The following is a 22,577-nucleotide window of genomic DNA, read 5'->3' as shown; positions in this document are numbered from 1 at the left end:
GCTGTTTAGCGCTGTGATGCTTTTGATTGGTTATGCTCTATTCGTATTTCGAGTTTCCCTATTCTCAAATGACACTCTGCCAACGCCTCCTCCCACTCTCTCCCCACACTCTTTTCACCCTCTACCTGAACACGAGTCTGCCAGAAGGCTCGAATTTGTAAATAACTCTTTCATCCAACTCCTGCACCAACACCAGTCTATAATGAACACATCAAACTGTTGGATATGCGGACTCATGCCGCACACGACTGATAAGGGTATCCCGTACTTCATCCTGCCATTTAGTTATTATGGTTCTCTGTGGGCTTTTCAGACCATGTTCCTATTCACCCTAGAACCATACCCGACCCGTTCCACTGAGAGCGATTCCAGTAACAAGGCACTAATAGCAGGGATAAGAAATATGAGTAGGGATATCGACACATATCTGACTATCCCCAAAGATGAACTGACCCCATACACTCGTTGGAACGTAACCAAACATGGCATTTACCTGATCAAGAGCCAGGCAGCAAAGAAATCCCGCCCAGTTTGGATAGTGCCCCACCGAGGTCACCTATGTCTACAAGGTATTGGTAGGGATCCTACAGCACAGTTAGGAAAGAGCATTTGCACGGAAACATATGTGCTCGCCTCCCGAACTTCCCCTATACTCTTAGCAGCCAAAGGCACGTATTTCGTCTGCCACGACCAAGTCTATACATGGTTACCCTCTGACTTCTCAGGCACGTGCTTCATCTCATTTCTGCTGCCTCCTACCTACACGGCCCGAGCAGATTACCATCGGACAAGGACAGCTAGAGGTGTCGTGAGTAAAGACGACACCGCGGGTCAGGAATTCGCTGACTTCGCAAAAGGTTTTCTGCCTTTTTGGGGGCCTATGGTGAACAGCAGGAATATTCGCCAGTTAGCAAGGATAGTTGAATCCGCCGTGACTACAACGGCTGGAGCACTTGGCAATTTGACGACCGAGCTTCAGTCGGATCGACTTATGACCCTTCAGAACCGAATTGCCCTTGATATCATAGTCGCCGATCGTGGTGGTGTGTGTAGAGTCATCCAATCCAGTTGTTGCATATTCATCCCTGATAATGCACCGACAGTATACCAGGCCATCTCTAAACTACATGAAATATCTGGTTCCCTTCACGTTGAGAAAGGGGATTGGTCCTTGCTAGGGTGATTCTGGGGACTGATCGCTGCCTGGGGATGGAAAACGCTTATCTTCATTGGGATGATCTTAACACTTCTGTTTATGTTCTGCCTATGTGTCCAGTGCGCTCCTGCACTCTGTGGCCTCTGTGCTACTTCATGTGTACGGAAGCCTGCGTCAAGGGACGAACTGAGCAACAGAATGATGTTACAGCAGCATCTCCACGAATTCCTTCATACAGATTTAGACTCAGATTAACGAGTTATTGCCTTACATAAGGGCAAAAGGAGGGTCTGTGGTTCTGAAAATCTGGACCCTATTGTTATCCCCATATCGAGGTCCAATACCCGTGTCACAAAATATCAACGTACCATGACTAATTTAGTGTCCAAGAACCGATAATGATTAGGACATCATTCCTATGTATTTGCGTGACAATCGAGGGTTGCCAACACCCCTAAATCGTAATTTCCATCCCAATCCCTTAGACTCCATTTTGTGAACGGCATCCATCTTACGTCTTGCCCTCATGTTAAGTCAATTAAAGGTCGAGCTTGATCCAAAAGGACACGTCCACCTTCCCCTGACTTCCCCCTGACCTGTCCAAACTGACTTCATTGCCTTAAGCCAAACCTGTTTGGGCGGCTCCCCGCCCAGTGGCCGAATACGATAACATCGACACATAACATTCCACAAACCATTTACCCCATACAGAACATGCTTTCTACAAACATGCACCTGTCCATACTTCTTCTTTATGGCCAGTTTTATGACTGGGTGGTACCTGCCTTTATTGGTGTTTCATCGATATCTGATGGGAGTCCCGGATCTTGCTGGGTAATCTGTCACGAACTGGACATCTAAAATGTGGGCTTGCTTACGTGACGCCGCACTTTGTATTATTGCAGAAATATGTTTACAGCCATATCATAAACTCAAGAATTGTTGCTTGAAGCCATTATTTCTGTATAAAAGGAGAAGACTGGTTCTGTAAAAACGAACACGTACAGTCTCCTGAGAATACATGACCCGTGTTTGTCGTGCTTCTAGGACACGTGTTACTTGGTAGCTACCAATAAAACTTGATCTCTGACTGCGACTAGAAAACTCATTGTTTCTGTGGTCCGGAACAAGGGAGAACTCAGAGGTCATCGGGTGTTATCCCCTGGCACCACCGGGTTCCTAAAAACCCGGCACCTCAGAGGGACGTTGTTCGTCCCCACATATCATCCGAATGAACTAGAAATTGAAGTTGGTTTTTACAAATTCATGCGAAACCTAAGATTGCGACACTTTTTTACCGACATTAATCCACCTATTGGTCCTCCAGTGTCGCACACATGCAAAGAGTTGAGAAGCAAAAGTTCCTTTGTGGCACCTATCAGCCATAAATTCTTTAATTCATATGAAACCTTCACACTGAACGCGATCAAGCAATGCTTCAAGAAACCGGCACCAAAGAGAAATAATTTCAATTCCAAAGAACTAACATCATTAAACCAAAACATCATATGTTGTAAGGCTGAAAAGGGAGGAGCACTCGTAATTATGGACCTTGACTTCTACCAAAAAAGTTTTACTGACCATGGTTCAAGACATCGAGCTCTACAAGAAATTGACACAAGAGCCAACTGACGCTTTCCTCAAAATCCCTGTAACCATACTGGACAAAGCATTATTGATGGGATCCATCACTGAGAAAGATAGAAAGTACCTTATTCAAACTAACCCCAAGTGTCCAAGCTTACACATGCTCCCTAAGATACACAAGAATCTACACCAACCACCTTTTCGTCCAATTGAGTCTACCAAGAATTCCATTCATGAACCCACGGGAAAATACATCGATTTGTACCTTCAACCAATTGTCAAGAGCATGTCAACATATTTACGTGACACCACTGACTTTTTGAACAGACTCCAGCAAGTTACCCTAGATCCCAACATCATCTACACGCTATGTACCATTGACGTGTGTGCTTTGTATACTTCCATACCTCACAATAGAGGCATTGACGCCATTGAGTCATTTCTGGTACACCACGCCATTGACGATGACCTAAAAATTCTACTACTGGAGTTATTACAGTACACACTGTACCACAGTTATTTCTCATGGAATGGCGAATACTATATGCAACTTGTTGGCATATCCATGGGCAATTGTGCAGCTCCCAGCTATGCGAACCTCTTCATGCACCGTCTAGAGTTAGACCACATTTTAAACAATCCTAGATGGCTTGAAAAAATCCAGGCATTCTGGCGATATATAGATGATATTTTTCTCATCTGGACAGGCTCACCTGAAGAAATAATGGAGTTCATCGTGTACATCAACAATATCGTTGATCACATCAAGTTCACCCACTCTACGAGTACACGGAGATTACCGTTTCTAGATGTCATGATCACCTTGAAGGACAATAAGATCGTCACTGAACTCTATGTCAAACCCACCGACAGGAACAACGCATTACATTTCAACAGTTGTCATCCCACACCCTTGAAAAAACACTTACCGTATTCCCAATTACTCAGGGCCAAACGCATTTGCTCAGAACCTGAAACATACCAACATACTGAAAACATTACTCTTCAGAAATACCGTGACAGGAAATACCCGGAGTCTGTTCTACAAGCAGCCAAAGAGCGAATCACCCACTCAAATCGAACAGATCTGCTAGTTCCACGGAATGATCAAGCATGCAACCAAAGACCAGTCTTCGTGACCAGGTACTCCACTAGAAGCACAGACATTAAAAGAATCATTCTAAAAAAACTCGCAGATGATTCAACATGAACCAGATTTTGGTGGAATTTTTAATCACACACCCCTGTTTGCCTATCAACGTTCTAAAAACATCAAGAACCTCTTGGAAGCTCAACCGAGACCGTCAATGACCAGCTACACTGGAACCAGACCGTGTCTTAACTGCAGTCATTGTCATAACGTTATAAAAGGTACATTGTTAACCCTCCAACATCTGGGAAAGCCATCAAATTACAAACAAGCGCTACCAGTGATTCAATGAATGTTGTGTACCTTTTGAAATGCCCATGTGGCTTGCCATACGTGGGAAAGACTGAGAGAAAAATAAAAGTGCGTATAACCGAACACAAGAGCACCATCAGGAACAAATCACTGAAATCCCCACTCGCTGCACACTTTACCTCTCATCAGCATAACGTCAGTCAACTGAGGTTTCTTGTTTTGGAGACGGTTCCTGTGAGACAGGGTATTGACAATAGAAAGAGACTTCTACATCGCGAAATTGTTTGGATAAAGAGACTCGACGCCTGCCAACCAAAAGGTTTAAATGGCAGGATGGAATATAGTTGTTTTCTTTAATGTGCCTGAACTCTTATTCTGTTTATTGTTTCCTCAATCACCCAGTACACCTTGATGTTATAGTTTTTCCTCCAACCACTTTCTTCTACCATGGTTACTCAGATCATTCTTACATCTCACACTCCAACCTGTTTTTTCATTGTTTTTCTTTTCTCCACACCGTATCCATCTTTATATGTTTACACCCTGTTAGTTAGCTTTTTCTTACTTCACCCGTACACCTTGATGTTATAGATTTTCCTCCAACCACTTTCTTCTACCATGGTTACTCAGATCATTCTTACATCTCACACTCCAACCTGTTTTTTCATTGTTTTTCTTTTCTCCACACCGTATCCATCTTTATATGTTTACACCCTGTTAGTTAGCTTTTTCTTACTTCACCCGCTGTTACATTTGTTCTCACTGTATGTCTTTCACTTATTGTTTACCTGTGTTTACCTTCATTTGTTATATAAGCTTGCATACTCTTTTTCTGCCTTTTATCCTCACGTGGTCTTTTCTTACTGAAAACACTATTGTTCATCTGCACCCAGATACTCCAAGATGGCCGCAGCACCACAGTCCTCTTTCTTTTACATTGCCACCACAGCTTATCGACCCGCGATTACCGTAATCCACTATTCATCGTTATCTCCAGTTTCTTTAGCCCTTCGCCCGCATCACATTATCCAATTTTGCACTCCCACTCGGGATTTGTTTACATAATTTTGTGATGCCGGCAATTTTGTGAAGCCGGCACAATGTACCTTTCCGACAACAGCAGTCCGTTACCGATGTTTATACCCATGACACGCCCCTATATCTCACACTTACCCTCGAAACAGTAAACACCCCGAGCCTCGTTCGCGGTCACCACTTCGTGAAGTTATCGGTTCCCCAGTAAGAGTTATTTTTCACATCCCTTTCACTATCCTTTCTGCATGCTACATAGTCACCGGTTTTGTTACTGTCGGACCATTCCAATCTTGACCATAACGCGCACTCCGGAATTTGTTTACACGGCCTGTCTGTTAACCAGTGCACGCCTGCACCCCTCACATCATTGATTTTTGCACGGTTATTTGGAACGTTACATATGATTCGCTCCCTTTCACCTTTTCACACCGAACCCACATTATTCACCCGCGCAATCTACTCACCATGGCATGTTTTCATATCCCCCTGTTACGTTTTCTGTTGGTTTGACTCATTTTGTTCTTGCTAGTGAGGCTGGGTCAGCCTATCTGAATGTACATATATCTTTTTTTGTTTCTAGATTGTGTAAATGTCCCCTGATTAAGGGCTTTAGTCCCGAAATGCATTGGGATAAAAACAATACAATTGGAAGAATCTGTACTTGTTTCTAAAAACAGACCTACAAGAATGGATTATGTCCAAATGACATGAATCTGGTATTCAACTGAATAAACCATTTGTTGTACTCTAAGAGAATCCCTGTTTGTATGATACAAACAAGCAACAACCAACCTATTACCTTTGAGACGCTGTCTCACCCAGGAGTGCCACCAAGGTCTCAGTGTCGTTTGGTTCGACACTCATCCCAGTTTTTTAATGATACGGTTTGCCTTGGAGACGAGGATCAATTGCTTAAATTCTCCTCTTAAAGCATTTGGCCTAGTGTGTTAATAGAAGTAATTTTCACAGAGTTTTCAGAACTGCAAATTTCTGTTTTTTTCATGAAAGAAACATTTTACTGCTGTTGTTTCAGCCAAAGGAGTCTTCTCCCATGTCTCTTGCCTATAGCAGAGATGATGTAATATTCTTGTTCACTGTTGTTGTCTTGCGTTTTGTCCAGACAAGTCTAGAAAAACAAGCAAAGCAACTGGCAAAAGTTTCCTCCGAGGACGCATCCTGACTTACAGGCAGTGAGCATTTGAGTCTTGTAGAGCAGTGGTTCCCAAACTTTTGACTCCTGAGGACCCCCATTGAGTCACCACTGGAAGCCGGGGACCCCCAAGCAATTTGTATGAGTTGTATTTCAAATATTAAAACAGTAATTTGAAAAAAACATACATGAGCACACAAAACAAATACTCAATGTACTAAGGATTTTAGGGGCAGATGTATGACCATTTCATTTAGCGCCTCGCAATTGGCGACACATTGTGAGTGGCAAATTGTGAGTCGCTAAATGAAATGCACAACAGTGTTTTTACCACTGTTTGGGATTCCCAATGTGGTCGCAAATTGCGAGGCTTATTAATATTAATGAGCCTCTCGCAATTTGCAAGCCCATTGGGAATTGCAGCCCACCTAGGGATGGTGTCCTGCTGGGCTCAGCAGACCACCATGTCTGGGACTGCTTTTAAATAAAGCAGTTTAAAAAAAAATTGCAGCACGTTTTCCATGCATTAAAGAAAATGAAACATTTTCGTTTCATTTTTTAAGGGCAGGCAGTGCTTTTAAAAAAGCAGGCAGGCCTGTTACAGGCAGGCTTTGCATGCATTTGCAAAGGAGAAGGGGTTCCCTGGGGATCCCTTCCCATATGCCAATGCATTACCATCTACTTGAAGTAGGTACTAATTGCGAGTGTTTTGCGACCGCAATTGCAGTCGCAAAACATTTGTAGATGGTTTTGAGACTCGCTATTTGGAAGGGAATGCCCCTTCCAAATAGCAAGTTGCAAAACCTATTTAGCGAGTCGCAAAAAATTGCAACTCGCGAAATACGCTATGTACATGACCCAATAGGTATTTGCATGTGCAAACGGGTTCACGAACCCGTTTGCGCATATAAAAACGGGTCGTACATCTGGCCCTTAGTATTTTATATTGAAGGAATAGACCCTCTGTCACATGTGTTACATTTGTTTTATAGCATCTCTCATACCATTGTAGGATGTCAGAGCACTTTACATCACACACATATTGAAACAAAGAATCATACATATAAATCAGTGTATACATTTTTTCACATAAGGTAAAGGGGACTACAAGGTGTGGTATTCACATGTCATTCATACTGGTAGGCATTTTTAAAGAGTGCTTGGTCTGGAAAAGCACAAACTCAGGATTCAGAACATAACACAGTGGCTAGCACTGACTTTAACATTAAAAATGTATTTCCACCCAAATAAATCTTTTTAGCAGCATCAGGATAATGAATGACTGGGAAAATACATAAATTACTAACTGGTACCATGCAGTTTGTAAGCAGCTCTTCGATGACAGTTTATAGGTCTCTCTGCTAGATTACGATTGTCACTTATGAAGTGCACAGTAACGAAATAATCTCAGTGACAAAAGCAGTAACCACGGACCTATGCACCTAAAATACGGGTTTTTAAAACGCATGTTACACATTCTTTGCAGCAGGTACATTAACCCTCTGTGCTACATTAGTTAAGTCAAATCTGCCACTGAACAATACTCTCATCTCTCTCCAGCAAGTACAAATAATCACTGCCATTATCTTGACACTTTTATTGTTGCTCGAAAGATGCTAATTAGACAAGAAACTTTGCTGTGCTTTTAAAGCTGCTGCCTACGGACCCCCTGGGAATGTGTCACGGACCCCTGGGGGTCCTCGGACCCCAGTTTGGGAAACACTGTTGTAGAGAGCTGGTATTGATGCAGACAGGCTTTAGAAAGGGGAAGGAAACATTACCAGACCAATCCTTTTTGATGGCCTTAAGGCAAATATATTTTTACGTTAGAAATTAGAAGATCAAAAGAACAACTTCAGTTGTGTTCGAAAGATACAGTGCTGAAGTAGGTTGTGAACACCTAAACAGAATTTCCAGTGTTGAGGAAGGTTTGCATTTAAGAATACCCCAATCAATGCTGAAATCTGCTATAATGTGCCCACAGCCACACTTAATTGCTTCTGTGTGTGGTGGTATTGAATTAGAACACAAAGCACCATGATAATGGTTACACATTTTCTGCTTTTCACAAATCCATTCAGTCCGACAAGGATTGTATAGTTTAGGGGCACGTTACATGGTTCAGTTACACGTCTCAAAGTTGAGGTTGATTAGATAAATATGTTCAAAAGTGGTTCAAGTTTGAAAGGACATCTAGAAAATGCCAAACTCAGAAATAAGGAGGCCTACGATTTATCAACTAACCCCTACTAGGAAGAGTGCGAGGCTCTCTCTCGCCTGCCTAGATTTGTTACGGAACTCAATGAAGAATGAATGCCGTACATCAGTCATATTGTGACAATATCAAAATCTGCCGGTCACTTAAATTCAGGGCAATTTTCCATTGCACTAAAAAGGTTTACTTGTTCTGAAAAGGTAGGATGAAGAGGACAACTGCCAATTGAACAGGAGGTGAAAAGTATAGCGTGTGAGGGAAAGAAAATAAGAGTTTCATAGTTTGTAAGCGCAGTAGAAATTTAAGAAGACAAAAAAAGGGGGGGGGGAGGAGGTCTTCAAGAATGGAGTTTAGTGCTGAAGAAGGAGCGAGATCCAAGAATTTCAGTTACCATATTAGCTCATGTGAAAACAGAGTGAAGGGTTTTGTGCACCAAGTCGGTCGATTTTAGTCAAAATCTGCACCCAGTGAGAAGCCATTGACAATACATTATGGTGTGCTTCTGAAGACTAAACGAGGAGCAGCATTTAAGACTGCCTTTAGAAGGAGCAGAATGTATTGATGTGATATCTATGAATCCATGATACCAAGATCCATGTGCATACCCATTTCAGAAGCTTCACACAAATGATTTACTATGGTCAGAGGTCACAAAGAGGATGCCTTTTTACTACCAAAAAACGCAGACTTTACAATGCCTAACCATTTTGGCTTTAAACAGCTGATTTCGTACAGAAAGTTTGAATACATTTTTAAAACAGATTGGTTTTAAAATTATCTTCGCTAATATACAGATTGGTAGCTGCTTGTACCTGTATTTGTAGCTGAGTTTCTTATGGTGCACATAAAATTACTACTGAGTTTGAAATGTGGTGATGTGCAGGGTAATAAAAACCGTACAACACAATGTAGTGAAAAAATGCAGGTTACTTCTAGGCCTGTGCATTTTATTTCACAGCAGTTAAAAGACTGGTGAACTTGGTACAAAAAAAACGGTGTTTTCTTTACATTTCACCAGCAAGATGGCATAGTAACTTAACAATTAATGCGGCCACCTGCAGGTCAAAAGTTTGAAACCAGACATGGGCAATTGAACTTTAAATCCTATTGAGGTAGGTAAATTGAGTCCCACTAAATAAGGAAATGGTAACACTGCTTAATTTTAGTGCTGCGGGCAAGCCCATGTAATTTGGTTCTTTGTTGTCTAATAACTTTTCAGTGAACATTTTATTATGACTTTATTAGGTCACATGACTACTGTACATTTCATTGCTTTATAAGGATAAAAACATATCCATGAAAAAATATATAAATATACACACATCGATAAATCATACAATAGAAATAAGTTTTTTTTTTAAAAAGGCACATAACACTGGTGGTACCAAAACACTAATGGTCAAAATTCTACCATGCGTTAGTCATCAGTATGTGTGTGGAAACTTTTCTCCACTACACACATCTTACCTCTTCAAAAAGCGGACTGTATCTTCTGGCCGCACACGCGCTAGACGCTCTGTGTCATTAAGGAACTTCAGCCTTAGCACCATTGTTTCACCTACTGTGCTGCCTGTGGGCTCCTGGCCGGAGTCTGTCTCTTCAAATAACTCAGTGGGACTGCTTCCAACATCCGCTGAGGTCGACGCCGCTCTGTGCCTCAGACCTCTTAATGTATGATCCCCAGTGTCTGGTGGGACTGTTTCAGCTGCAGCTGAGCTTGCAGAGGGTGCACTTGTCTCAGTCCCATCATTCTTCTGCTCGGGGAAGCTTTCAGGCTGGACGACGGGCTCTACTGGTACCTCAGCGAGTCTTTGAGTGCCAACTGCTCCCACATCAGAGACCACAGACACAAACAGTTGTTCGGAGCGCTCATTTGTGTGAGTAGAAACCCATGACAGGACAAGCACCAAGAAGCAGAACACAATGCCAAAGAGGATGGTTACTTCATCACCAATACCCTCTATGAGAGCCATTTTGAAGTCCGAAATCACCAGTAGATGGGGTCTGGAGAAACAAAGCTGGTAAAAAAAAAAATTAAAAAAAAGAGGACATGAAAGAAGGAATGTAGGTAAGGTATTAAATCATACAATATACACAAGAGGACAAAACATGCAGTATCACAAACAATACCACGGAAGGAACAAGAAGAAACAGGCAATACCACAGACAAAAGCATTGTCGAAAATGTGTCTTCTCTGCAGGGCCACCCCTGTTCTTAGGTCTCGTGACCTACAATGCGCGCAAGCGCATTGAGGGATCGAGAATTCAAGTGCTCAAAATCCTCGTGAAACCACGGGCTTTTTGCTGCGGTTTTCATTACGTTCACGTGGCCACAGGCACGCGCTTTTGGGCCATAAACTTGCATTTCTCCTCCCCCTCCCCAGCCAGCTTCCCCCAGGCCGTAGCAGCACTCCTCCCACACCTTTGAAGTGAAGCTTAGCTTCACTTCAAAGGCCCCTGCTGCTTCACACCGTGTCGCATTTCTCCTCCCCCCTCCCCTTCTCTGCCTTCCCTCCGTCTTGTTTACCTACCCACCAACCCACTCTCTGAACAGACAGTTCAGTCTAACTTGTCTCTGCCTCTCTCTAACGCCTGTGTTCCCTTCTATCGGAGTTGTCTCTCTCATTGTTCTTTCACCTGCCTCCCCACACTTTCTCCGCTGCCTCTGTATTACTTTGGGTTGAATGTGAATCACACAACCACTCTGAGGCTGTCCTTTTACAAGATTGCTCTCCACGGTGTCTCACTCTCTCATACACCCCCCCCCCCGCCCAACACATCTCCGGCTTCCCTCCGCGCATCTGCCTGCCACACTTCTCCTCCCCTCGCTGGCATTCCCGCCCCCCCACCAGGCTCTCCCGCCCCCATCCGGCTTCCCTCCACGCATCTCCCTAACCAGTGCTTGGTTCCTCTGTTTCTCAGTGCTCAAGTTGCTTTCGCACAGCCCGTTGCTTGTTTGTGAGCGTTTCTGTGATTCCCAAAGAACTGGCAGCCCTGGCGTTCCGCTGCAGGGTCTGAATAAATGCAAAGGTTGAGTTTAGCACAGCACTGAAAACTGGCTTTCGGACGGAAACTTCGCCACGCGGACGTGGAGTCATTTGCCCAAGATCATACAATGCGACCAAGCGGGTGAACCGTGATTGTACTATAATTCTGGCCGCTTAATAATAATATTTCATTTAGTGCTAGCGATGCGAACCCTTGGCGTACTTCTAACAGATAGTACTGTAATGCTACTCATTGAGTAAGGTAGGGTCGTCCCAGATTGCATTCGCGTTGTCTGCCATCCGCAGACGTGTGGGCAGCAGGCGCATAAACCTGCCGAGCAGGAGCGCCTCCTCCTAGCATCTAGACCGCATCTGAGAGGCGCTGAAACCTCCGGTGGCCGGAGTGGTCAGGTCATCACCACCTTCAGACCGCGGCTGGAAACCCGAGGGGTGACTGCAGCGCCGTCCCAAAAGTGTTTACAAAGACAGAAGAAAACAGCTACTCTCCGAAAGCGTTAGGGTTTTCTTGGTTAAGAGGATGTTAAATCGTCTGCCCTTCCCAGGGTCACCATTCCTCAGTGGCGTGCTGTAAGGACAGTATAGTGCAGGGCCTGTGCACACGTGTTGTGAGTGCTTCACAAAGTGTGCCGCCGTGTGTGAGTTTTCTTCTTCACAAGGCATGCCTGCTGCCACCTTATGTGGGTTTAATGTGAATCACACAACCACTCTGAGGCTGTCCTTTTACAAGACTGTTCTCCACGGTGTCTCACTCTCTCATACACCCCCCCCCCCGGCCCAACACATCTATATGAAATCTTCTATGGGCATTTCTCACACATCATCTCCTTCAACGTCATCACTGTGTCTCCTCTTTGTCCTTCTGCTGGCTTGCGTCACTCCCCTCCCTCTCACACATGCGCCCTCTACTGTAAACACAGCATTTGCGTTAACATCTCAACAACTGTGCATACCTACCTCACACTTTCACAAAAAAATGGCACTTGCAATTGTCACACAAGTGACCATCAATCTGCGCACTCTGCAGAGAGGCCAAGGATTGGATGAGCATTTATGACCCACTGACGCATTTATGCCATTGCATTACACCACATGCTGTAATTGGTGGCACCAAGGTAAATTAAAAATCCTACCGCAGCAGCACCAGAACATGCAAGGAGACAGAACAGGAGTGACACATGTTGGCAGCACGTGTGTCTTTGTTGCTCTTTTTTGACCGGAAGCGCGCCCTTGCATAAATTTTAGACGTAAGGTGCACTTCACAATAGGAAAAAAAGTGGACTAATGCCAGATTTACGTTTCACACAATTTTGTATAATCTACTTATCATTTTACGTAATTACCCAAACAGAAATTGAAATTTAGTAGTGTGGCTCACTGGTTAGAGGCGGCAGGCCTGAGAGCAGAAGTCAGCCCGGGACCAGGGTTCAATTCCCGACGCGGCAGGGTCGTGGACCTTGGTCAGCGGACTCGATAATTCTCGCTTCGGTGCTTACTATAATCAGGGGTTCCACTCGGCAACTCTGGGCATTAGCTTGCCTAATCTCCACAACGGCCCCACCAATTCCGGGGATGCCTGGCTCCACCTTGGGGACTCCCAGCAAGGGACCATCCCACAGGGAAAGCCAGGACGGGTTCCCCAGAGTTATACAGCGCCGGGACGCCCCGTTGCTGGGGCAGCTGTGCGCTTTACAAGTATACTACTACTGCTACTAATTGTGCACGCCTCTAATCAGAAGTACGTCGTCTGCAGAAAAGTAAACACCGTTAAGGAATGGAAGAAGTAAAACGTGACATTTAAACAGCAACTCAATCCCTGAGATGCATTGTCGTAAGGATTTCTACAGTCGTTTTTGGCAAATCGAACAGTGTTTTTTTTTTGCCTGTGACGTTAAGGACGTAAATTACCGAGTATTTAGGTCCTTTGGCCCTAAAAAAAAAAAAGCACTGGCGTTGCCAATAGGTCTCGCAGTAGGAAAGTTGGAGCTATTACAATTGCAAATAACAATGCCTTTTATTTTTGTTTTCATTTTAAAAACATAAAGGGCTTTGTCATTTACAAAACCAATAGCTCCAACTTTCCTATTACGAGACCTATTGGCAACACCAGTGCTTGTTTTGCCTTTTTGTTGAGCCCAATTTTTGCTGGTTGTACAACTCTGTCCACTTTAACCCTGCTAGCCAGTGGTAAAATGCCTGTGTTCCCTTTTTCAACATGATGAAGCTGACACACCCCTAACTGGCATTTTTACCTTAAGTATAAGCCCCTAGTATATGGTACAGAGCGTACCCAGGGCCTGTAAGTTAAATGTCACAAGTGGGCTGCGGCATCCATCAGGCCACCCACTGCAGTGACAAGGCAAAAATAACTGCAGGGAGCCATGTGTAACAAAGTTGTGCAGGTTACTTTAAATGACAAATCCATCCTGTCATAATACCCCTTATGAAAGGCCTAAACCTTCCTTTTAAATATTGTCACCTCCAAGTAGGCCTTGCTTTACATAAGACAGGTGCATGGTATTTAAGAGTAGGACACAAAGGTTAGATGTTGAACACGCCCTTACAGTGAAAATGCCCTATAACCTATTTTCACTTTAGCTGGGTTGGCAGCTCCACAGGAAAGCACTGGGATCCAATGTTACATTTAACATATGTGATCTCCAGCTAGGTGACAAGTACAAATTTTATTTTTGGACCTTTTGAAATATTTATTACACAGCCAGTTCACTGGTGAAATCAAATTAGTGATTAATATTTTGGAAAGGGGACTTTAGAAAGTTAGCTTCACCTGGTCTTAAGTCCATGGAAGCTAACTCTGCATGTTGCTCTCCCACTGCTGCCAGCCAGTAATTAACGTTTGAATGGGCGTGAATAACTTAACTTGCTTTCAGGAGCAAACAATAGGCTTAACTTAATAGGCAGAGATGACCCTATGAACCTGAAAGAATACGCGAAGCATCCTTTGTGACATTGAAGTGTCACATCCTGTTCTCAGGTCTGCTGAGGTTTTTTGATATGACAATTGGGGCGCACTTTAAAGAGGCCTCCGCTGTGACAGGCAATTGTTAGCCGATACTTGGGCAGGGTGCTTCATTTGCACCCCGCTCCCCAACCTGAAAGACACTAATCACAGTAGGCCCCTTTTTGACATTAGTGTCAAAGGCCGTTTGACAGGTCTGCTGGGTTTACATATAACATGTGCGGCACTGTGCGGCACACTTCAAAGGAGGAAAACAGGACGTCAAAACAATTTGTGTGTATCCTATCTGCTGTCTGGTTGCTGAAAACTCTGCTTTTGTTCTAACAGACTTCTGTCTCGGAGGATTTTAGTGATAAAATGTAGGAGGGCACTAACATTTCCATGCTACACTCTTCACTCACACACACAGTCCTCAAAGCCAAAGTTTAGTGGAGCTGCAGATTTTGGCTCTTGAAAATACCCAAAATGGGCACGGTTACTACAATCAGAAGAGGATTGAACCTGCTACCTGAGAAGAGCCTAGAAGACTGAACGTCCCTTGTTTACCCAGGACAAAGAGTGGGCTCAAAATGCCATGGGGTTAACCTCCTGTTGAAGCTACAAAAGACCTTTCCTACAACTGCCCAGTGGCAACTGGACCTGGATACCCTCGGAGTCCCTAAGTGTTTCCCCCGCAGGTCCTAGGGAGTTCTAGAAGTGTACTCCCGTGGTGGACTGTGACTTAATTTACTAAAGTCAGAAGGTAATTTCTTTGTTCTCAAAACTCTTTATTGAGTCAACAGATATAGTAATTACAAATGTTACAAAGTAGTGAACGCATACATTAATCAGTATATCGGTTTCCAGGCTGGGGACTGCTCTTATAGCATTTATAAAGCAAGGAAATAAACCATTTGGATCTGTAACATTCTTAATGTCTGTGTCATATACCGCATAACAAGACACTAAATATGCCCATCAAGCCCATTTATGTACATATCTAATGTAACAACCTTACAGTCCCATAATATATCTCTATATGGTTTCAACGTCAGCAGGTTGTGGTGGAGGGGGTTCCAATAAGAGACCCCTAAAATCCGCCCATCGTTTCCATATTTTTAAGTGTTTCCGAGGGTACCCTCGCACTTTAAAAATGGGCTGCTCCTGACCAATACACCAGTCGAGGCCTGCCCTCCAAGCCCTCAATTTAGGTGGGGCCGGATCCTTCCATGCCCTTGCAATATCCCTTTTAGCTAGGGTAAAACCCAAGAACAGTAAATGTCTTTTGTAGATGTTACCCTGAATTTCGTCAGTGAAATGCAGAAGAACAAGCTTAGGATAGAGAGGTATGTCCCAACCTAATACTTCAGATAAACAACGAATAACCCCCCCTCCAAAACCGTACCAGTACGGCCCAGCTCCAAGTTGTATGTAGTAATGTACCTTCCTCGCCGCCACATCATAGGCACATAGGGGAGTCTATCGGCCCCGCCCTCCAAAGTTGATATCCGGTAAAATAGGCGCAGTGTAAATACTTGAAATGGATAAGCCCGAGACGGGATGCAATTGCGACGTATCTCAGGGACTCCAGGGCTTCGATCCAATCCTCGCTGTCTAAGGGACCCAAGTCTGTTTGCCATTTATCCCGGAGGGGATGTAAAGTCGTGGAGAGGTTTGTCACTAATGTTTGGTATTTTTTGAGGTTTTATGATTGCCTAAATCCCCCATGAAAACTTTTGCCTCAATAGGGTTGAATTCGTGAAGGGATTCTAGATGTGTGATATATGGGGATAAGGCATGTCTCAATTGCAAGTCTTTATAGAATTGTGTATGTGGCGTGTCATATTAGGAGTTCCTGTAAGGATTTCATTGTGGTGCCACGCATAACATTTCCCAGCATGGATACACCTATAGCGTCCCATTGTTTAACCCCTACTAATGCGGATACTTGTGGAATAAGGCCACTATGCCAGAGATGGGTCTCCCCCATCAACCGCCTCCACCACCCCATCTTGCGCAGTGAATCCGTCCACACTCCGAAAATTACTTGTGTAGCAGGCGGCAGCTTACAGAGCTCTCTTGGTGTATAGAGCAGTCTGTGTGGCACCATATCCCCCCATCAGCCATTTCTCCACCTGATAAGCCGGATTGTTGCCAATCCCATACCACCAGTAGTTCAAGACCAAGAGGCGGGATGCTGCATGATACGATTGGATATCAGGGGTCGCTATACCCCCACAGTAGGTTGATTGAAAGGATGTTTTAAGTGGTACCCTGGCAGTCTGATCCTGCCACAGAAAGCGGCTCCACCTAGAGTTTAGCTATCTAAACCAGGAGATTGCTATCCGAAAGGGGTGGTTCTGCAGTTGATACCGAAGGCGAGGGAGAGACACCATTGTAAATATTGCTTATCTACCCAATATGGAAAGAGGCATTCGTGACCAAGACTGCAGCTTTGTCTGAGTACGCATTCAAATGGGGCAATGTTCTCCTCCCACGACATCGATTGAGTGCCCGAGATGTACACTCCAAGATATTTCAGTCCATTTGTGGCCAATGTTACTTCTGCCGTCCAGGAGCCCATGTCCGATCCGCTACGGATAGGCCAGAGAACAGATTTCTTAGCGTTCATATATAAGATAAGTGTGCTGACCGAAAATCTGCATGATGCGGAGAATACGTGTCCTGTCCGATGTGGATCCATAAGAAAAAACAGGACATCGTCCGCATATAGAGCAACCCGATCCAAAAACCCCCCGGCCATTCAAAGCCCCTTACCTGCGCGTCAATACGGACCCATGAGGCTAGCGGATAGCTAAGGCAAATAGATATGGGCAGAGGGGGCACCCTTGCCAGGTACCGCGTCCTATAGAGAAGGGATCAGAAACCGCACCAGCTATTCTAACCGAGGCCAAAAGATCGTTATATAACAGTCTAATAAAAGACAAGAGGCGTGGGCCTATGTTTAAGCGCTAAAGAGCAAACTGATAGGTCCATCCCAACGAATCAAGTGCTCGGTCAATATCAGCTAATAGCAGATCCGCCGGGCCCCCACAATGATCAATTGCCGCAACCGCATTGTGCACAAGTCAGATATTGTGACAGGTAGCCCGGTGGGGCATAAAGCCAGCCTGATCCGGATAAACCAGTTACAACATATGGGAGAATACAATTGGCCAAGGCTTTGGCCTCCACATTCAGCAATGAAATAGGGCGATATGAAGAGTGTTGATCCGGGGGTCGGCCAGGTTTGGGGGGGAAACCATTATTTCAGCATGTCCCCAATCTGGCGGGAGTCTTCCCTCTTCGAGGGCCGCATGTATAACTCCCAGATAATAAGGGAGGGATTGAGATTGGAACAATTTAAAAAATTCACATGGGTAGCTGTTCGGACCCCGTGTTTTACTGGCTCGTAAGTCGACCAGGGCGGCACTCAGCTCCTCGATTGTCAGCGGGCCATCATTGTCTGCCCTTGCGGCGTCCGGAAAGGACTTGGGAGGTAAATCGTTGAGATATTGGTGAATTAGCAGTTCCGGGAGGGAGTCATTGGGAATATAGAGTTCTGTATAATAGGCTGCAAAGCTAGCAGCAATTTGGGTAGGATCTGTGAGCGTTTGGCCGTCACGATCGAGAATACCCTGTATGCTTACCGGATGTAGAGCTTGCTGGCACAAGCATTGCAGAAGAGAACTTGATTTTTCGCCCCATTGATAAATTCTACAGCGGGACGCCAGCCAAGCCTGCCTGGCCTCATTGCGCAGTGTGTCACCATAGGTGTGCTGGAGAAGAAGCAGTCAGCGGCGATTCTGCCCGCGGTGCTCACCCCTGCAACTCCACTCTAATTCCAGTATCTGGGCCTTGGTCTCAATCAGTGCCTCCCGGCGCTTCTTCTATTGAACGGCACAGTACGCTATATCCGCTCCCCTAATGGTGGCTTCATAGCTTACCAGAGCGTGACTGGAGAATCCACAGTGTCTAGGTTATCAGCAAAATACGCCACGAGTGCCTGATACATGTGTGATTTGTATCGGGAGTCTTGAAGATGCCACGGTAACAGGCGTCACCGAAAGGGGGGACAAGACACTCCTAGGCGCGGAGTCAGGGCTACTGGAGAGTGATCCGATAAACCCCGCGATAATAGGTCTGTTGCAGCGATTCGAGAATAATATGAACTTGATATAAATATATAGTCTAGCCTGGAGAAAGAGTCGTGGACAGCCGAGTAGTACGTATAACCATATGTAGTTGGGTGTAGGTGTCTCCATGTGTCTATCCATCCCATATCTCCCATTAGTGCGTGCAGACGTGTATCCCTCAATGTCTCAGGTGTAGTGCACGACCTGTCCTGCACCACATTTGCCACATCGTTCCTGTCCCCACCTACAATAGAGAGGTACATAGGTATCTCTAGCAGCGTTGCCGTCAGGTGCTCTACAAACGAGTCAGAGAGCGCGGGGGTGCGTATATACTGCCCAGTGTAATGGTCTCACCATGCAGTGACCCCGGGACAATAATGTACCCACCCCGTGGGTCTAACCACATTTTAGAATGTATATATGGGACTCGGCGGTGAATGAGGACTGCTACCCCTCGTGAGCCCATGGTGAACCCAGCATGAAAAATTCGAATATAGCCAGCGAGACACTGCGCCTTGGTACCCATAAGATGGGTCTCTTGCAGTAAGAACATCAGCTGCGGCGCGCTTGGCCTGCCGAAGGATCGCACCACGTTTGATCTTATTGAGCACCCCTGTATGTTCCAACTAGTCACCTGTAGCCTACCAGCGTGGTCCATTACGGGCATCTAAGACAAGAACAGAATTTTGGCTGGTCACAGGGCATAAAGACCACAGAAATAAGCAAGTGGGACACAGTATTTTTAATAACATTTACATACCCAACCCCTCACCTGCCCCACCCAATACTCCAAAACAGCTGAAGCATCTGCTGCAGTAAGTGTCGCACTTCTGCCCCAACGGGAGAAAGGCACAACCCCATACCAAAGGTTACCAAAGAAACTGTCCCCGAACATAGATAAAGTTCTCAGATACAGAGAAAAGAGTTCTGGGGGGGTGGGCCTCACATAGGCCTGTGGAAAATGTCACCAGCTCTGCAACCATTGTAAAGAAAGTTCTCTAGCCCCTTCGTGAGGGACTCCAGAGAGGTCACCCGTGCCTGGAAGGACACGGCTGTATCTTCCACGGTGGAAATGAGGGTTTCGGCTTCAGTGATTCTATCCACTGCTTTGCGAAGATTCCGACGGATGAGAGCAACATCAGATCCCACTTCCCCAATCTTGGCTTCCAGCGCCTCGCGAGACTATGTTATTGCCTCCATCAAAGCAGCATTGTCCGGGCCGGTAGGACTCTGGGTCGATGTCTCGGATGTGTGTGCCCCAGGCCCTGCATAGCGATCTAGGGTACTCAACTTTGATAATTTGTCAGGCCCTGCATAGCGATCTAGGGTACTCAACTTTGATAATTTGTCAATGTGCAATGATGGCAATTAGATAATGACCCATCGAAGAGTAGTATGGCACCACTAGGTATAGTCAGTTGCTGTCAATGCGCCCGCGGCACCCACGCAGCAGGGAGTCCAAACCTTAATTATGTTCCAAACGGCAGGAAGACAGGCCCAGGGGCAACCTGCACACAGGCCGCACCAGGCCTAGCCCGGCCGCATCCGCGTGCCGGTGCCTCTGTGCCCCCCTAATGGGTGTCACCAATCCACCCAATCATCGTGGAATCCCAGCAGTGAGTGGCAAACGATGGGTGCCAGGCAAACAAACACGCCAATCTCCTGTGCACTTCAGCCAGGGCCTGGGGGAATAGAATACAGCAGAGCGCAGCCCGCCTCAATTTGTCAGTGGATACCAAAGGGCAAATCCCAGCGGGCTTTAATGTGTAGGGGCCACGAGTCGACTCCAGTAATGAGCTGCAGCCAAACAGTCCGGCACTCCCTTGTCACAAACCAGGTTTTATTATTATTTATTTTGTGGACCTCCGTAGGAGTTCCAAAACAAAATAAATAAATTGAATCATTGAATCACAAACCAGGTCTCTTGGGGGGGCCCACAGGAAGGGCTCCACCAGGATCACATGCAGCCAATCTGCTGTAGCCCCCACTGCACACAAGGAGATGGCTGTCCGGTGTAAGGGGGTGGGGCCACACTGGACAGAAAAAGGCCCACGGGTAATTTTGGGGAGGGGGAGTGGGGGGGGGGGGGAGAGGGAAGACCCCACATCACAATTTTAAGTGAGTCTCCACATCACCCCACTGGCACCAAGTGATGATGGGGGACTTGCTGCACTCAACGCTCCACTACCTGACACAGGAGAAGGCCTGGGGGAGAGAAGAGGACCGCCACTCCCGTCCTCACTACTGGTAGACTCTAGCGCCTCCACAGAGATCCGGTCCAGTCCCGCGCAGCACAGGAGTCGTCTAATGCCCCACACAAAGCCAGCCGGGGCCCGACAGAATTCCGGGCAAAGGGACCCAGCGCTGACTTCAGCAAGGCCCTAGCAATGCTAAGTCACCGCCACAGGCTCCAGAGCGCTCAGTCTGCCCGCAAGATGGCTGCCAGCCCGGGACGTCGATAAGGCTCGCGCCAGGCTAGGCAAAATCCCGCGATCACGGATCACGCAGACAGTAAATTGCTGGCTGCACTCAAGAAGGACTCACGGGGCGCCCGTGGCACCACTCCACTCACTCTGGTCCTCAGAGGTAGCAGCCGGACCCCAGTGCGCGGTCCAGCCGATCCAGCTCCGGCACGGCAGCAGCACAGCAATGGCGCGAGTCTGATCACAGACCACCCAGCTGCACCAGTCTCGGAGCGACACGCCAGCTGCTCCACAGAGTGTCCGGTATGTAAGGCGAGAGTTGGGGGGGGGGGGGGGGGGGGGAGTCTAGAATTGCTGATGACCAGGATACATGCAGGATATCGAAGGAGCCCACGGAGCTCGTCTAAGGTGCGTCCGCCATGTCGGACCTCTTGGCCGCGCCCCCCCAGAAGGTAACATTTTTAATAGGAACAAACCTGGTTACTGCATCTGACCAGCACTCCACAACTCCCAAATTGCACCTAGATCCTGTTCTACCATGACCACTGACCATCATTGGCACTTTCTGCTTCTTGGTACTATTTTTACTTCAAGATTCACATTTACTGTGCATCCTTTTAGAATTTTTGTCATTTTGTTTATTTAATGTTTCACTATTTTTGTAATTTGTTTGGGGATTTTTATTGTTTTACATGTCAAATGTACTGTTTTAGTACTACGTGCATGGGAAACATCCTGAGCAACGACTCCGGAACAACGAGTTCCGGAGTCACGAAAGCGGAACAACGACTTGCCCGAACAACGACTCAGCCTTAACCACGCATGTGCGTGGTTAAGGCTGGTTCAGTCTAGTGTTCGGGCAGGGCGGAGTTCTGCTTGCGTGATGTACGTGATGTGTAGCGTCCTGCTTTGCACGCATTTGAACCCCACTGTGCTGTCATCATTTCCGTCCCTGTGTCACCCTCGTCCGAGGACTATCGTAATCTCCTCACCAAATTGTTAGCCATATGTTTTAGTACGGTTGTTGGATTCATACACGCACCGGACATAAAACATTCCACTATGACTTCATTTTTTTTACTCAGCAACTGCTTTACTCCTGGCATTCAGGCATGAGACAGGAGTATTCCGAGAGCAAGCCACATCTACTCCTAGTAATATATTCGCGAGTTATTTGTCAATAGCCCATCTGCTGCAGGGGGAATGTAAACCAGCATTTGGGGTTTATGTAACCTTGACAGTAAAAGCGATTTTGTGATAAAACAATTAGATATTTAGCCATTCATAGTTTATAATAAAAAGTACTTCCGGAAAAAGAAAACTGTTCTCAGCAGTTTGCATTTAAGAGCACGAGTGTTGTTTCTGGTGCGGCGGAGCTCTGCTCATTCAAACGGGAAACAGGATGAACATCCTGTTATCGTCCATGTACGATAAAAGCAGTCAGTTAGGAGGAACGTCGCAGAGGAACAGGTAATATGTTTATTTTTAGAGTGGGGGAATTCGTTTTTA

At 45.8% G+C, this 22,577-nt stretch overlaps 1 protein-coding gene across 1 annotated transcript in view; it reads right to left on the bottom strand.

Annotated features, from left to right (window-relative positions):
- Nucleotides 1–22,577, bottom strand: part of TMUB1 (transmembrane and ubiquitin like domain containing 1) — a 77,175-nt gene that overhangs the window by 37,835 nt on the left and 16,763 nt on the right. Inside the window, exon 2 of the mRNA XM_078662824.1 lies at nt 10,013–10,563. Coding sequence (XP_078518950.1) covers nt 10,013–10,518 — 506 coding nt within the window. The 5' untranslated portion in view covers nt 10,519–10,563. The remainder of the gene's footprint in view (nt 1–10,012; nt 10,564–22,577) is intronic.

This window comes from Lissotriton helveticus, chromosome 10 (genome assembly GCF_964261635.1).
Source record: "Lissotriton helveticus chromosome 10, aLisHel1.1, whole genome shotgun sequence".
Classification (NCBI taxonomy): domain Eukaryota; kingdom Metazoa; phylum Chordata; class Amphibia; order Caudata; family Salamandridae; genus Lissotriton; species Lissotriton helveticus.
Note: the sequence above shows the minus strand (reverse complement) of the source record. Positions and strands in the feature narration are given on the sequence as shown.